Source organism: Caloenas nicobarica, chromosome 2 (genome assembly GCF_036013445.1).
Source record: "Caloenas nicobarica isolate bCalNic1 chromosome 2, bCalNic1.hap1, whole genome shotgun sequence".
In the NCBI taxonomy this organism is placed as follows: domain Eukaryota; kingdom Metazoa; phylum Chordata; class Aves; order Columbiformes; family Columbidae; genus Caloenas; species Caloenas nicobarica.
Window position 1 is genome coordinate 100,536,807 of NC_088246.1, and position 17,335 is coordinate 100,554,141.

The window sequence follows — 17,335 nt, forward strand, 5'->3', positions numbered from 1 at the left end:
GTTCCTTGGAAAGAGAAAAGTGTGTTACTAGTGAGTGGTATTCTTTTCAGCTATTTCTGGTTTTCAACGTTAACTGATCCTTGGCTCTCCCCTCCTTGCCTACTTGACATTCTTGGAAAGAGTGTTTCATTAGTACTTTTTAAATTGTGTCAAAACTTTCTTGATATGCTCGTTTTATGGTGTGTAGGCTGCTCTGTGGAATTATTAGTTTTATTGGGAGGAAACATCCCTGAAGCTATTTTTCCTTAGTATAATTATAGTAAGTATGCTAGAAACTTGAGTGTGGACATTTATCAGAATATAATGTCAGAATTTCAGAAACGAGCTGTGGTGGGGTTTTTTGTTATTTTGGTTTTTGAGGGAGTGAGTGGGGCTTGTTTTGTTTGGGTTTTTAATGTGCTGATCTTGATCTTAAAGATTTTCTGTAGTTGCTAAATGAGATTTTTATAGCAGTGTCAAAATGGACTGCTGCAGTGATTTCTCTTTTTTTTTTTTTTTTTTTAATTGCTAATCTAGAACAGTTTAGGATTAATTGCATGCTGTAAACTGTTCCCTTTTCAGATGGTCCCATTGAGTTGCCTGTTTAACACTCAAATAGCACTCAGCTATTTTGGTAGCATTGAAAAGATCTTAGCTGTAGCTTTGTAAATTCTTCATCTTGTTAGACTGTCTTAAATGTTGAGGGATTAATATCTTGTCGTCTTCCTTACCTCCGCCCACTCCCAATTTGGACTCTTAAATTTTTCCTTTTTCATTAACTTTTCTGAGAGTATAGTTCAGTTTTGCAGGTATATCTCTCTCTCTGGAGAGTTCTTGAGAAGTTCCTGCTTTTCTACAGAGGAATTGCTTTTCTAGCCTATTAAAACTTTCTTTGATACTGGTATATATTAAATATAACACTCAAGTAGGCAAAAGATTTATTTTATATTTCCTGCACTGTAGTACAACTAAAATCTGGTGTTCTGTCTCTGCTTTACCCTATCCCCCTTTCAGAAAATACTTTTTAGTCAGGTATTCTTTTCCTCTCATCTTTCTGTTTTATGAATAATGCTGTATGATAAAGATGGAAAAATTAGTGACAGTTTACATAACATACTCTATATCTCTGAGGTCTTCCTTCTTTGAAATCTGAATTGAATAGAACCAAGAATAGATGCATAAATTAAAATCTGTCTGAAAAGCAAGTTCTAGATCATGAGTTAGGCTAAAAATAGCAGTTGTCAGACATAAAGCAGCTTTCTTACAACCCATCCATCTGCAAGAGAGTTTCCGTTTTGCAGTCTCACAAGCAGTTAACATTTTAGGTACTGTGTAATGTTCAGCTAATTTTTTCTTTTGGTGTTTAGGATTTGAAGGATGAGAAGAAAAAGGCTAGAATGGCAGCATCTAGGGCTGTTCTTGAGAAGTGCACTATGATGCTCCTGACTGCTTCAAAGGTGAGTGTGCACATTCTTACACAACTTGGGTAAATCACAGAGGATGGCATCTGGCAGCATAGTTGACTCTTCTTTCTCAGCCCCACCTTAAACTTCATGCTAAAGAAGGGTGCAAGTGTAAAGAATGAGTAAAATCTTCATATTCTGAATAGTGCTATGAGTTCTACTTAACACAACAGCAGTTTAACAAAAAGAAATTATGTTCTGACACATTTTTTACACTTGCTTTAGGAAGCATTCATTTCACTATACTGCATGTGTACTCCTTCATAATACTTTCTTTGCTTTCTTTAAAAAGACTTGTCTGAGGCATCCAGACTGTGAATCTGCTCGTATAAACAAGGATGGAGTTTTTCATCGGATGAGGTTAGCTTTGGAACAGGTAATAGAAATTGTAACTGACTCTAGACCAAATGGAGAAAATGAAATGCCTCCCATCAGCATATATTCTGGCATCACAGAATTCAAGGTAAGAATAGAGATAGTGTTGTTTTCTACAGCCTAATAAATTACCTCAAAACTAGAATTTTGAAAAAAAAAAATACTCCAAGTGGTGGAGCTGCATCTTTTCAGCAGTGTGATTTAAATAACTGTCCTAAAATGTTAGAGAATCTGACAAGAGATTATTATAATTTCATTATCGTTGCCAAAATACACATTCTGATACTTGCCATCTCCTCCTGGATAAGAATGCATTCAGAACTCTAATGTTTTGTTGATGTGGTACCTTAAATGGTGAATAAATTTAAGTATCAGGATACCAATCAGAACTTCATTAAAATTGTTGTTGCTGAAGATTTTTTGTTTCCTAATTGGTAGTATCTTTAACACTGCACACAAAAATATTCATCCTAACATTTAAAAGAGCAAACTGTGATTCAAAGGAAATGTTATGAGCTGTAATTGTATCTTGTAGCTCAGTCTATTTTTCCTGATAAAGGCTTTTCTAAATTTCATACTCAGTTAAGAACAATTAATGAACAACCATGTCTCATTTCTTTGGAGTCTGTCACTTCGATTTTTTAATATATATTGTTATTTATTTATCTATCTTCTCTTCCCCCCTTAGAATTTGGTTGAAATTTTTCCAAGGTGCCTCAAAGTATTCTATTTGCTACATGTAAATTTTTAGAAAAATACTCAAAATGGATGATATGGATGTAGAAAAACTTGTAGAGATCAAACAAAATCTGAATACACAATTAATTTATGAAACTTAACTGAACTTAAAAGCTTTTAATTGACAGCATGAGAACAGTAATGTATTTGCTGTTACTTCTGATGAATGGCCAGTAATTTGCTGATGGTATTATTACATTTAAAAAAAAATCGTAGAGCCTAAACTGGATGTCTGGATACAAGCAAGTTGTTGGATGACTTTGAAAACAATTGAATAATAAAAAAAAAAACACTGAGAGAAAAATAAAATGTAAAGTGATGCATCTGCGCTCTTTTCTGCATTCACATCACAACTGTATAATCACAAACTCTCACGGAACTGCTATGCTTCTTTTTCAGAATAAGGTGGAGGGTCTTCGTGAGAATCTTTATTTTCTCTCAAAAGAGAACCTTTCGACAATGCTGGAAGTTATCCTGGAACATACGGAGGACTTCACAGACTCTGCCTATACCAGTCATGAGCACAGAGAACACATTTTGGAGCTGTCTAAACAGGCTAAAATGGAACTAGAGCAGCTGGTTTCAGTGTGGATGCAAGCTGTAAGAGCTTTTTAAGCAAAGTAAATCTTTTCACCTCTACTTTGGGAAGAAATTTTTAATGCGGTGTTTCTTCTGGTCTAGGAAGAGAGAGCTGCCTGTATTCCCCACAGTGAGAGGTGCTGAGGGAAGCCAGAGTTTGTTCTGTGCTTCTGCAGCTTCAATATGTTCTGTCCTCCCCCTGCCCCAATGGTATTGATTACTTCATTGATTCTTTGATGGCTAAATTAGGCTACTAGCGGCAGTAGCCTTATTTTAATGAGGCTGTAAGTAGAAACAAGGAGGTGAATAGAAGTATCATTGAGCAGTCTTAAAGAGTTAACATCTTTTGGTTAAGTAGTTCAGAGACTTCAATTGTCTTGATCCCATGGCAGTGACCACAGTTTCTGTTTCTTTGTTTTCAACAGAATGTTGAAAACACTTAAACACTGAAAAGGGAAATATTCTAAAAAAGTGTGGAGAGAGGAGACACTAAGACTTACAGGGAGTTTTGTTTGTCCTTTTCACAAGATTCAAATGATGGCAGTTTTCCTTTTTAGAGAAGCAGCACATTAAGCCTCCCTCTGTCATTTGTCTTATCTTGTTCCTTGAAGATGATAGAAGATACATGCAAAAGGGGGAGGAAAAGCAGAGATGGAAAATACAGTGTCTGTTTCTGATGCTGACTTGCTTTCAGTCTTGTTCCTGAGGAAATGTATAGCACTAAATCTTATTAACACTCTGAAATATGGCAGATGTATACTAGTATAGAATACTTCCTTAACTGAGTGTATTATGAGACTGCTTTTTTGTTTCTTTTTCTTCTTTGAATGAGATGCTGCAGTCAGGTGTTCTTAATGCAGTAGTGCAGTTTGAAGAGCATATGTATCATATTGATAATACAGACTGTTGTTATTACAAAGACCACCTATATAGAATATTAATTGCATAGAATCCCCTAACTAAAGAAAAGTAAACCTCTGTTTAGCTTGGTGTTTGTGGTTAGCCCTGGAAGGCAGCTATGTAACCACCACTCAGCAATAGCTAATGCTTCGCCATGTTATCAACACTTTCTATCGTAAATCCAAGATACAATGAAGAAAATTAATTGCCAGCCAAAACCAATACACTTTGGTATTTTTAAGCTCTATTACTGGTGGAAAATGATCACCTCTAAATAATTTATTATACATGCTACATTTCAAGCGATAGAAATGAGAGCCTGGCACAAGACTTTGTATATATATGATCCATGAAAATACTTGGGCATGTACATATGTGCTTAGGCATTACGTATTTTTGTTAATAAATAACCGAGCCTAGCTGTGACTGAAGACACAATAAGCAGATAAAATAGCACCAGCTCACTAGGTGCTGTTTGCAGAAGTGGGAACTCTGTCTTGAAGCTGCCTCAACAAAATGTTGTTAGCTGCTGTACTTGTTTAAATTAGACAATGATCTAAAGTCTTACAAAGGTGTTTTAAGTACCTTTTTTGTAATTCAATATAGAATAGTTGGTATAACATTTTAGGTACCACTTTATTTTAAAATGATATTTATATTTTTAAAAAAGCCTTGAACTGTTGCTCTACTTCAGGTTGTTTAGACAGAAGATTTTTGGAAGTCGTAAAGCTTAAGAAAACTCTTTTCTTGAAAAAAAGCTCAGATTCAGAAATAAATACCTGGTGAACAGAAGCAGTCAATTAGCTTGCATCACTATTGTTTTTAGATTTGATTTGGTGATACATGTTTCTATAAAATAATTTTTCGAATAAAATATGCACAGGATGTGCAAATGAAAACATTACATCTAGAAAGAAAAGGCTGTCTACCAAAGCAACTTGAAGTTATGACACATGATGTGAAGGTGGGATTTGCTGGAGTTCTTGTGTAATGTTGTCGGTTGCTTTCTTTGACTTGTAGCAAAACCAGAAGACAAAGGATCTCATGGAAGACTTGGAAGTAGCCATTTTAAAAACATGCCAGTGCATGAATGAACTTAAAAGAGAGGTGAGTCTAGTTTAAGCAAGCATCAACTGAATAAAAGCTTGAATTTTTTACTTGTTCAATGTGAAGTTGTAAAATAAGATCCTGTACCCCAAAAAAGCTAGTATGTGTTTATAAACAAGAGTAGCTTAATCAGAATTACATTAGGGAGCTTGTATGCGCTCATCTTCTGTGTCTTTACTTAGAATTGATCAGAAATCTGTTAGATACATAGGTTCTTTGCTAACTTGACAACAATAAAAAAGACAAGTGTTTGAAAATAAGTACTGTGTATATAATCATTACTTTAAATGGAAAGGCTGAACTTTCCTTGTGGATGCATGCATCACTGTTTTAAATACTCAGGTATTTTTCTAAACAGTTGGCAGCTGTGTATGTGCTTGTAAATCTTTCTTTTCCTAAATGCAAGCATGCTGGGTGTCACCTGAAATATATGTATGAGGTACCTGCCTCATTAGTACATGGGATGGACTGCACTTGCTGAGCAGGGTCCTCCCCCCACTGTTATTGGATAGCATTGGTGGCTTGCCTCTTCCACAGATTTAAGCCAAGTACAGAATTACTGGTTTCTGGCAGCTTTTGAAATACTTACAAAGCATTCAGATGTCTTCTCAACCGCTTCATATTTTTGCTCCTTTAAGCAAATGGAGAAATGAAACTGAAGACAGCGAGGGTTTCAATACTAGGCTATAGAGAAGTGCAAAGATGTTAGACAAGTATGGTGTACTTTCTTAGACTGAGGTCTCTGCTGCTGTAACTGGATAACCTTGAGTGCTCAAAAATCAGGCTGCATATTTTCTAATAGAGGCAAAACCATAGAATCATTTAGGTTTAAGATCATAGAGTCCAACTGCAAACCCAACGTGGCAAAATCCACCACTAAACCATGTCCCTAAGTGCCCCTAGACATTTTTTAAACCCCTCCAGGGATGGTGACTCCACCATTTCCTTGGGCAGCCTGTTCCAATGCCTGACAACATTTCTGTGAATAAATTTTTCCTAGTATCCAATCTAAACCTCCCTTGGCACAACTTGAGGCCATTTCCTCTTGTCCTATCACTTGCTACTTGGGAGAAGAGACCAACCCCCTCCATGCTACACCCTCCTTTCAGGTAGTTGCAGACAGCGATCAGGTCTCCCCTCAGCCTCCTTTTCCCCAGGCCAAACAGCCCCAGTTCCCTCAGCCGCTCCTCATCAGACTTTCATCCTCCAGATTGTAATTCCTACAGCCGTCCTGAAGATTTGAACAGTGCTTTGCACCTATTTCAGTTGCAGTTAAGTGCTTTGTGTTTCTGCTGTCAGGCAGTGTGTTGGACTCCCAGAAAACGGAGGGTCCATAATTTGTGTATTTTGATTAATAGTTTTTTATTTAGTCACCATTACGTAGGAAGTCGGTAGCAGAGCTTTTCCAGAGCTTTAACTGTAAGATCATCCTTTTTGAGTAACATTGCTCCCATGTGCTGAATGAGGAGGACGGGTTCCCAGTCAAAATAGTATGTGACTATGTAATTGCAGTATCATAAAGCCAAAGGCGACTGGAATATAGTATGTGGAAAAAATCATTAATATCTCTGTTTTCTTGCAGTTCCATAAATGTAAATGTTGCCATGTTGTCCTGCCCACAGGTTTCTCTTTATGAAAATGGCATGCAACAAAGATTATACATTTACCACAAAGTTAAAGAATTTTGTCAGGTGACAATAATAGAAAATTACCTTCTGTAAACCAGCTAACAGAAGTGGCATATAATACAAAATAGTGGATTATCTGTGCCCTGTGATGTAGCTCCATGTTAAAAGCAATGCAGGTGAAAACGTAGCACGCTGGTTCAGAAATTGTAGAGCAAATTGAGTCGGTTTGGATTTCTAAACTAACAAATCCCAAGTTCTGTCTGACTTGCTCTGGTGACCTGCAGAGTATGAAAGCTTGCTTAGTGACTTTTTAAAAAATGCACAGCATGAATTTTACTTAGAAGAGCTAATTTAGAGAATTATGTCATTTTCCTTGTTCTTCGCGTAGTCATTGGGTTGATCCCAGAGTAGCCGTGCTGCTGTGCATGGCTGAGAAGGATGGTCCTGTCAGCCTGACTCATAGTGCTGCAGTCTATCAGTCAGCAACCAGGCTCTCTCTTGGTGAAATTTAAGTATTGTGACTCTAATTAAAATGGTTTTGAAAGCCTGGGTGGCTGAGAACACAAGATAGTCTTGTTAAAAGTAGCTGTTTCCCCTCTCTGTCATTTTGTGGAAGAAACAAGAGGTATGTTCCTTCCTTGAACTTTTTCCTGCTTATGATCAGAGATAGCTTCAAGTAGAAGTGAGTTTCTATTTTACAGCAGGATGAAAAGAATTTCTGATGAAAAGGTAACCTCTATGTAGCCTAGATATTAATGAGAATTGCCAGTTTTCCTACTCCAACATTACAAGCCTCACAGATATCCTTTCTTCAGAGCTGACTTAATTTCTGAGATTAGTGGTTTGTGCGAATTTTTAATGGCATGCGAGCAATGCTATATAAATAGTTTGTTACATGTTGTCATAGGTTTTTTTTCTTTTTCTAAAAAACAGTAGCATCAGGTTTTGAGGCAACAATTCAAGTTTCTTGCACAAAATTAAAAACAAACAAACAAACAAAACACCCTCTCACACACACTTAATTCTGGATTGCACAAGAAGTGCTGCCAGGGTTTGGGGGGAAAATAGAGTCCAGCGGGGAAAAAAAAAATATAGTAAACATTGTTTTCCTTACAGAGTCAAGGCCCACCAGTGTCACAATTTCAAGCTCATTGCATTCATAAGAACTTGAAAAATAACTTTCTTCTTGAATGACCAAGTTTGTTGTATATTCCATGCAGTCCAGCAAAGCGAGCGTAATATTACAAGACTTTTAACAGTCTTATGAGCATAAGGAAAACAGAGCATGAGAATGCTCTGCTACTTCTAAAAGAGGTTGCTATTTTGGTTTTACATATATTTTTAAAGCAGGGCCAATTACGGGGCGCAGGTAAACCTACTATGACGATAGTCTCTAGAACTAGCAGCAGTTTCTCATAGCTGTTGTCTAGCAGAGTCCTGCACAGCACAATTTCAGCAGATCCATGGGTCTGAAAGTGTGTTGGGATTTAGGGATGTGTTTCAAGGGGAAGCTTCTCCGTGCTTGTTGGGAGCGTAGAGAGTGTTTGAGGCGTCTCCAGTATCCATCTCTTTGCTTCTATCTCCTTGCAGGAAAGATGGGGTTTGCTTTTCTAAGGCTCTGTAACAGGCTGATAAATTCAAGCTTTTCTTTGCATCACTGACAATACAATTTATTAATAAGAATTTAGTTTCTAATGTATTAGAAACTCAGATGCTGTCTGGCTTCAGTCTGATTCTTTTTAATGTGTTTTCTTCACAAGAAGTGAAGTGGCCATTGTGCCATGCTCATGCTGAACTTGGTGGCCCACAAAATCATGCACCTGTTTGTTTTCTCAGCTGTTGCATTATTAGAAAGCAGCAGTGTGATAACTTCATGTTCTCATTTTACCCAGCTGCTCATTTGTTTCTCTTTGTATTTGGTCGTGGTTTGTGGAGGTTTTTTGGTAATGTTTTTTGTTGTTCTTTTTAATGCAGTGGATTTCATCTTTGTACTTTCAGTAATAATTGAAGAATTAAAGCCCCAGATAATATGCAGGCTGTATATGATCTTTCATGGCAGTAGTTTTTTTGCTCCTTGGGAAAAACAGTCTGTCTCTTAGGGTTATGTGACTTAGTTCTGGGTGTGGTTTTTTTCCTTCCAAGGTTTATCTCTCCTTTTTCTTTTAATGCTGCTCAAGGTCCATAGTGCAGCAACATCTCTGGCAGCAGATCTGTTAAAATACCATACGGATCATATGGTTCTCAAAGCATTAAAGATCACAGGAGTAGAAGGAAATCTTGAAGCTGTAGCAGAATATACTTGCAAGCTGTCAGAGCAGAAAGAACAACTTGTTGAGGTGAGTTCACAGCTACTTTCACTTTGTAAGGCGCTTAAAAAGTAAGTGGCCGGATTTGTCTTCATCTGTTCTTTAGGAAGGCTTTGGTCTGCTTTTTTGTAATTTTAATTTATTTGCTTGGTATGGTGTTGACTTTTGTATTGTTCCTGGTATGGTCTGAACTGGAGATGTCACTGTGGTAAACAGTTGCAGAAGGGGTGTAGTGTCATACCAAATTTTCCTCCTGGATCTAGACTCAAACTCATTGTTTGGCTCTGTTATCTATTTCCATATATCTGGGCTAAAATATTAATTAAAAAATAGGTTTCTGGATCCAAGAAAAGATGATAGCCTTTTTCTTTGAAGCCGTAAGCATCTAGCAACAGCTGAATCTGAAGACACATTTTAAGAATGCTGGAATATAAGGTTAAGTTTCTTAATGCAATTAACTGGACTGTTTTGAAGATATTGTATAGTTTTTCTCAGTCGAGAGGGCCACTGGAAATCTTTTCTGCTTTGTGAAAAGCACTATGTGTTTCATGTACTAATATGTTCATGGTTTTGTGTGGTAGTATTCACATGTGAACAAATGGGACTCCCAAGACTATTGTGAGATGGTGGCTCTTAGGATTACCTGTGGAAAGGATGTCTGCTATATATGCCTTGTGGTTCTCTCTTCTGACAGACAGATTTTTTTTTTTTTGGTAATTAGAATTATTCGAGGGTGCGTGCATACATCGTTTTGCTTCGCTTTTACAAATTCTGTCACATACTGTGGTCTTAAGATGGAGCAGAAGTAACAGCAGCAGTAGGAGACGTACAAAGATACATCTGGAACATGGTGATGCCAGAAGCTGTATTTGCATGGCATCTAATAATCATTGATTTCTAAAAAATTGTGATATCATATGGGGCATTAGGATTCATCCCAGAAGTAGGAATCCAGAAGCAACACCTTTGAACTTCTGGGACTGGCAAATCAGCACTGTGGATTTTTAATTTTGGTGTTAATGTCTCCTTCTTCTGTGACTAATTAGTGTTCCAGTGAGATGCTGAGGTTTCGGGGGGTTTTTTGTTGGTTTTGGGTTTTTTTTCAAGCATAACCATCAGGTTAAATAGTGTCTGTATGTGAGACCTTGTAGCATTTCTGATGATGGACAGTGCAGTTAGTTTCATATGTACTGTCTCTGTCATATAAGTTCTCATTTTGATCAGAAAACTTTGATGCTTCTCTCAGCCCAAAGTTCACTCTTAAACTTATTTTTTAAAAAAAAAAAAAAAGGATGACTACATTTGACTACATTTTGCTTACTGTGAAAGGAAACAGTATTTCTTCCCTAAATTAATTTGATGCTGATTTGCTCAAAGATAATTCAGTCCCCTGGATGGTGAAAACCTGAATTTTCCACATGGTTGCTAATTGCTTTTTGGGTGAAGTCATTTATGCTACAATTTTTCCAAGTTCCATAGGTATCCGATTGCTTTCAGGTTTATTCAGTCATAATTATGTGCACTCGTTGTTTTGTTTTTATTTATTTATTAAGACTTTTATTTCTCTTGGTTATTTTCTACACATTCCAAGTCAGGATTTATCCCTTTTCTTATTGTAAATGCTCCCTGAGAAACACCCAGCTGTGCGGTCCCCAATAAGTTTCTGAAAGGAATATGAGTAATTTTGTGTGTGTGTGTTTGTGCATATGCACCTTTACTCACTACTAATGAAAACATATTTTTTACCATTCTTTCCTCTTTAAATTTATACAAATATTTAGATGTGTCGCTTGTTGAGGCACGTTTCTGGAACTGAGCCCCTTGAGATTACTTGCATACATGCAGAAGATACCTTCCAGGTCACTGGCCCACAGGTATGCTTCGCTTTTATCTGGCCACTTCTACTGGACATGAATAAATAAAAATTACTTGTATGAATTTTTTGGAGACCTAACGTTGAACTATTCAAAGCAGTTCTAAGGAGGAGTTACACTTTAATGTTGGGTGATAACTGAAAGAATGCACAAGGGAGATCATCAACTCTGCAAATGTCAGGCAAATATAATACACTACAAAGACATAATAGTAGCAGTTTAATTTCGTATTTTGCCTGTGAAGGCATTTATGAATTCACATGCAACACTTTTTACTAGGATTTCCAATAGCCAATTTTTTGTTCTCTGTCCAGATAATTTCTGCTGCGGAAACACTGGCATTACATCCATCTAGCAAGATTGCAAAAGAAAATCTTGAGGTGTTCTGTGAAGCCTGGGAGTCTCAATTGAGTGACATGTCTGTGTTGTTAAGAGAAATCAATGATGTGTTTGAAGGAAGAAGAGGTAAGAATGCTGTGTACAAATAGAAAAATGTAATTTTCAAAACATGTAGTCTAAGGATTTTAAGTGTGATTTAGGAAATACTGTTTCTTTAAGAGTGCAGTAAACAGTCCCACATCCCCTATGGCGATGTGGAATCTAGGTGGCAATCCACAAATATATTGGGTTTGTATAAATGTCAAATTAGGGTGTTGTTTGGATTTTTTTCAAAGAAAAACAGCCAAAAAATTTAAAGGTCTGATTTGTGTCGAATTAGGTATGTTTAACTTTCTGCAGTGTGATTAGTTCCAGTTAGTTAGTTCCAAATAGAACTGTTCAAAAGACACAAAAGTATTCGACCCAGCTCTTTGCCAGCAGTGTCCAAATATTAGGACTGTAGGGCTTTCATCCCACCTTTTGGTTTGTCTGGGACATAACAGTTCATGACAATCGAGATATAACTTGAATTGTGTGACATGTTTAATTAATTTCCTGTATTTCTGGAAAAATATATATACATATATTCTATACTGTCAGCTTGCCTCGTGTTCACTTCATAATGTAGTGAATGTAGTTATTTGATTTTTAAACTGCTGTCCTTTCTCCTGGATGGAATCTCTGATGACTCTGCACAATCTTGGGATATTTTCTCTGGTTGGTAAGTTTATTGGTATTTGTACAACATGTAGAAGAAAACCTCGGAATCTTAAGAAAAAAAAAAAATCTGTGTTTACTTTTAGCGTAGGGTAATTTACCTTAAAAATGGAAGCCATATTTTGTTTTTCATTTTTATCTATTTTTTTTTTCAGATGATGTCTTTAGTGTAGCCTGTCATACTTCTTGTGGCTACATGTTTGTTTCAGTGTTTAAGGTATAATTGCATACAGCTAGAATGTAATATACAATAATGCTGAATGTCTTGGATTCTTAAGAAAATCACTCAGGTTTAAAAGTTTAGATTTAGTTAAATACAGGGACTTCATTTATTTTGTATCTAAGATACAGAAAATGTAAATCCTTATTCAGGTTACATGACACTTTATCAGTGATATAATATTTCATCTTGCTATTAACATGAGACCTTTTTTCCTTTTTAGAGTTTATTTTGTCAGTTTAATTTTCTGTACTTGATCAGGTTTTTGTGTAAGTAGTTCTTTTCTGCCAGTTTTTTTGTGAGGGCAGTGAACAACCAACCACAGGGCAGTAAAATCTTAAATTGTTGCTGCTGTTTGCTAGATGAATGTGTGTCTGAGCCTGAAGACTTATAAAAAGAAAACATATCTTGAAATTCTGAGTGGGCTTACAATAATTTTGTGTTGTGCAGGTTAATGAGAATTTGAGGCGTTTGAGAAATACATGGTTGCTATCCTACTTTTTCTTCCACCTTGGTCTGGGATGCCATATAAAGACGTGTAGCAATCAGAGATCCTGTTTCTGGGACTTCTGACTTTCAGTGGGTTTTTTGTTTGTTTTGGGAGCCAAGGTTATGCTTGGTATTACTCTAGCATTAATGTGTTACAATAAACTTGGAGTTGGCAGGGCTGATCGTGCAGTTATCTGGGTTTTTTTCATATTCATACAGTGGTCTAGCAGAGTTGAATGGTAAACTTTGCATATATTTGTATATGTGTGTGTATGTGTGTGTATACATGTATATATTCCTATATTTAAAAATAATAGGATGAGAATCATGCAGCCAGAGCAAAGCATATACTTGGCTCTCCAAACAAGTAGTTTTTGAAGCACTGCAACAGATTCCCAGTCTCTCCTGTCCTCAGTAACTTTCTCTTGTGGCTTTTGACAGCATATAACAGACATTTTCCACAAGTGGTGCTTTCCAGTTTCTTTAAAGCACCATTTCCCAAGGCAACCCAATGTCATTGCTTGGAGGAGAGAAGAGAAGGGGTCGGTGTTGCTGAGCATGTCGGAGGCTGTGGCGTGTGTGGGCCTGGGGGCAGCGGGGACATCTGCTCTGGTTTGGCACAGCTAGATGAGTCTGTTCTTGTCAATGTCTCTCATTTCCTCAGCCTTTCCTTCAGCAGAAAGTGTTCTCATACCACTATTGGTAAGACAGTCGGCGTGGCTTGTATTCTTTATATGGCCTTGGGTGCATTAGGTCTTGTATTGCCAAAACGATGCTTAGGGAATCAGGTCTCCATTTTCCTTGTCTCGTGGCCCAGCCGAGTAAGGGATTTCTCTCTGAGTGTGGATTGTTTCATATTGACTGTCAGTGATCTCCTTAGAAATAATTTGGTGTCTTATATCCACCCATCTTCTATAAAGTATTCCTCTGTATTGTGGGCTAATCTTTTTTCGTTTGCTTGTTCTCTCTTGTTGGACTTCAGAGTGACTCTTGTCAAAAAAAAGGGAAAAAAATCTCATCCAGATACCCCCACCTTTTTGCTTCCAGAAAATACCCTAAAGTTACCTTGCCACTTTCAACATTTTTTTTCTCCTAGAAAACACTACTGATGACCCCAATAAATAAATAAAAATATTTGCTTGTGAAGAGATTATGAGTGGCACTCACAAAACTTTTGCCTCCAAACATAAAGAAGTTTCACAATATTTTATAAGATTTTATTCTTCTCATAACTCATGATACTTGTCTTAAGGTTGGTAAAAGTGTCTTTATTTTACGGACTAAAATGTAACAAGTGCTTTATTCTTAATAGAATTGTGATTGTGTGTAACGAAAGATAGAATTACAGTAAGAAGGTATATTTTTTTTCTCCTCAGTTTAAAAGCTTGTATTTTTGTACTACCAATTTAAATGTTTGGCTTTGTTAAAGAGTTCAGAATACAGCTTAAGAGGTAAAACTTGAATGGTGACTAAATGTGCTGGACACATCTAATAAAATAGGCATTTTTCTGATTATACTACCTTCATATTGTTCATACTTATTATTTTTATGAGCAATTGCATAGCTCCTTATCCAGTGTTTCTTTTATATCAGCAAATTAGATATTTCTCATACAGAGGCTAAAAACTTGCATGGATGGAGAGCCAAATTTGGCTTGGAAATGAGGCAATATTTTACTCAATTTTAATGTAATTGCACCAGATCATGCCCAAATGGAAATGGGCTTGTCTTGGGGAGGGGGGTGCACACACCCGTGGGGCTGGGGGAGGTTGGTGAGCACACCACAGCCCATAACCCTCACGTGTATTTTGAAAAATTCTCTGTGCTGTGCAGAACTGTACAGTGAGGGAGAGCTGGACTTCTTAATCCTAAACCACTATTTAATCCAACAGGCCCATTCTGCACCATGCTGGGCTTTGAAACGTTGGGTGGCTGGTCTGCGCTGAGGAGAGCGCCGGGATCCTCTCAGCTGGGAGATGTGGGGCAGCGCTGGAGTGATGGGTTTGCTCTGCTCTGCACTGGGGCGGCCTCACCTGGAGCACTGTGCGCAGTTCTGGGCACCACAGGATAAAAAGGATATAAAGCTACTGGAGAGTGTCCAGAAGAGGGCTACGAAGCTGGGGAAGGGTTTGGAGGGGAAGCCATATGAGGGGCAGCTAAAGTCACTTGGTCTGTTCAGCCTGGAGAAGAGGAGACTGAGGGGAGACCTCATGGGGCTCCAGCTTCCTCACCAGGGGAGGAGGAGGGGCAGGGCTGAGCTCCTCTCTCTGGTGACCAGTGACAGAACCCGAGGGAATGTCAGGGAGATGTGCCAGGGGAGGTTCAGGTTGGACATGAGGAAAAGGTTCTTCCCCCAGAGGGTGGTGGAGCACTGGAACAGGCTCCCCAGGGGGGTGTCACGGCCCCAAGCCTGACAGTGTTCAAGCAGAGACTGGACAAGGCCTCAGACACATGGTGTGACCTGTGGGGTTGTCACATGCAGGGACAGGAGTTGGACTCGATGATCCTTGTGGGTCCCTTCCAACTCAGGACATACCATGATTCTGTGCTCTCCACAGACTGTGCAGGGAGCTGAAAAGGACAAGTTTCAGAACGATACTTAACTTGGAGGCTCTTGCACTTTGAGATGAATCACCTAATGAACGTACTTTTCATTGATCCAATCTGTCAGGAGTTAGCCAATCTCTTTTTTCCTTCGAACTTTTTGGCTTTAACATGTTTGGGAAGCATATGAATAATCCTCTGATTGCTCCCTTGTAATTTGGTCAGAAGTATGAGAATGATTTATGAAGATAACCTTTTCTCTCCTCCTCTTCTGTTTTGTCCCTTTGCTTTGAGAGAAGTTAAGTGACTATGAGGATTTGGAAGGGACACAGTTGATGAATAGGGGAAACAGATCAGAATTTCAGAATTAGAGATTAAAGTTCTAAAAAGAAGGGTGAAGCAGGGATGCAGCTGTCCTAGTCTCAGATAAGGACTGAGGTAAAAAGCAGGCTTTGGAAGTTGAAGAAAGAGACATTTTGGAAGGAAAAACACGGCTGGAACTACTAGAAAGTAGAAAAATAGAAGACAAAGAGGATGAAATAATAAAAATTAATTTTCAATTTAAAAAATAAACTAAGGAAAAACATGTTAGAGCAAACACATTAGGAAAAAAAGGCAGACTGGAATAAATAAAAGGAACATCATAATATGCCAAAAAGTCTTTTGCTATTATGGCAAAGATCTGACTTACAAACTAAGGAAATCAAATACCTGAAAAAATATATGTGTATTCTGTTAATGGAATCAAATGTAAATTCTGTTGTTATACCAATGTAATTAAATATTTTCTGATGAAGTAGGATTATCTCTGACCTGAGTTGATCTGCACTTTTGAAAGGTCTGGTATCAGTGGTCCAGTGAGGTGGAGTTTTTTGTGTGTGTGGTTCTGGTTTGTTTTGGCTTGTTGTTTTTTTAATGTTCCAATAAACAAATAGTGAGATCCTTCCTCTTCCTGAATATGGTGAGCAACTAAACCTTGCAAAGCCAAATAATGAGAATTGCTTGAAGAGCAAAAAAAATATTTATTATTTCTGTTTACTACCCCTTTCCATTTGGTTTCCATCATTGTGAATGCTCACCTTGTAGCATGTGAGTAGCACATCCTCTCAGTATGCATTTGTATTCCGTTTGTTATGTCAAAGCTTTCTGAGTTTGAACTTTTTTTTTCCTTTTTAACACGGTACAACAGGTTTTTACATAGCACCAAGGAGATCTTTTAAACTTACAAGTTAGCTTTTGTTCTTGGTGCATCTTAACATGCTTTCTTACATGCCCTTTAGCTGATGTTTTGATTCATAGGATGTCGTAAATCACTTCTCATAATTTATTTCAGTCCTTAGTGAGAAATGTTGCTTGGATGCATGTTTGGGCAATTAGAATCTGAATAACTCTGCATTCTGAAAAAAATAGTTAAGCAGCTTGTGCCCTTGATAGCTCATTTCATCTTCCACAAAACTGGGTAGGGGAAGGAAGAGATTATATTAGAAAGGAATAATTCCATTTTTCATACATACCAAGAGGGTCCAGGGATACTTGTGAACTTCATGAAATTTGCTTTTTAGGAGTAAGTTGCCTAGACATGGAGCTCATGATCTTTCTGTGGTGTCAGGAGATAAAGAGCATATTTTTGAAAAATCATGAATGCACATGAGAACTGTCATCTGAAGACTTAGAATGGAATTTCTCTAGGAACTGTTATGAGAGGAGGTAATAGCAATTGTAGGGAGGTTTGTTCCTTGTCCTTGTCTGTCGAGATGCATTATCTCCATGCAAACCTGGTACCAATGTCCATTATGGTACCTCTTTTGTTTCTTCAGGTAAAATCTATTTTCCACTGGCTCTTAAGCTTTTGATTTATTTTAGTTTTAGCAGTCTTTCCTCTCCTGAATCGATTATCATAAATGCAAGTCTTCATAGATAGTTAAGTCTTTTGGTAGCTGGAGCTCTAATCCTAGGCTATTAGCCCAGGCACTGTTTCCTCTTGCCAATAAACTCTTTTTACCCACTTTTAGGCAACACCTAAAATGATTATTATTT

The 17,335-nt window shown here is 37.5% G+C and overlaps 1 protein-coding gene across 2 annotated transcripts in view; it reads left to right on the forward strand.

Annotated features, from left to right (window-relative positions):
- The window catches only part of CTNNAL1 (catenin alpha like 1), a 61,075-nt gene that overhangs the window by 33,013 nt on the left and 10,727 nt on the right, over positions 1 to 17,335 (forward strand). For both annotated transcript variants that reach the window (XM_065627195.1, XM_065627196.1), the window contains exons 5-11: positions 1,347 to 1,436; positions 1,735 to 1,905; positions 2,955 to 3,155; positions 5,055 to 5,141; positions 8,947 to 9,105; positions 10,857 to 10,949; positions 11,264 to 11,414. In XM_065627195.1, the coding sequence (XP_065483267.1) occupies positions 1,347 to 1,436; positions 1,735 to 1,905; positions 2,955 to 3,155; positions 5,055 to 5,141; positions 8,947 to 9,105; positions 10,857 to 10,949; positions 11,264 to 11,414 (952 nt within the window). The remainder of the gene's footprint in view (positions 1 to 1,346; positions 1,437 to 1,734; positions 1,906 to 2,954; positions 3,156 to 5,054; positions 5,142 to 8,946; positions 9,106 to 10,856; positions 10,950 to 11,263; positions 11,415 to 17,335) is intronic.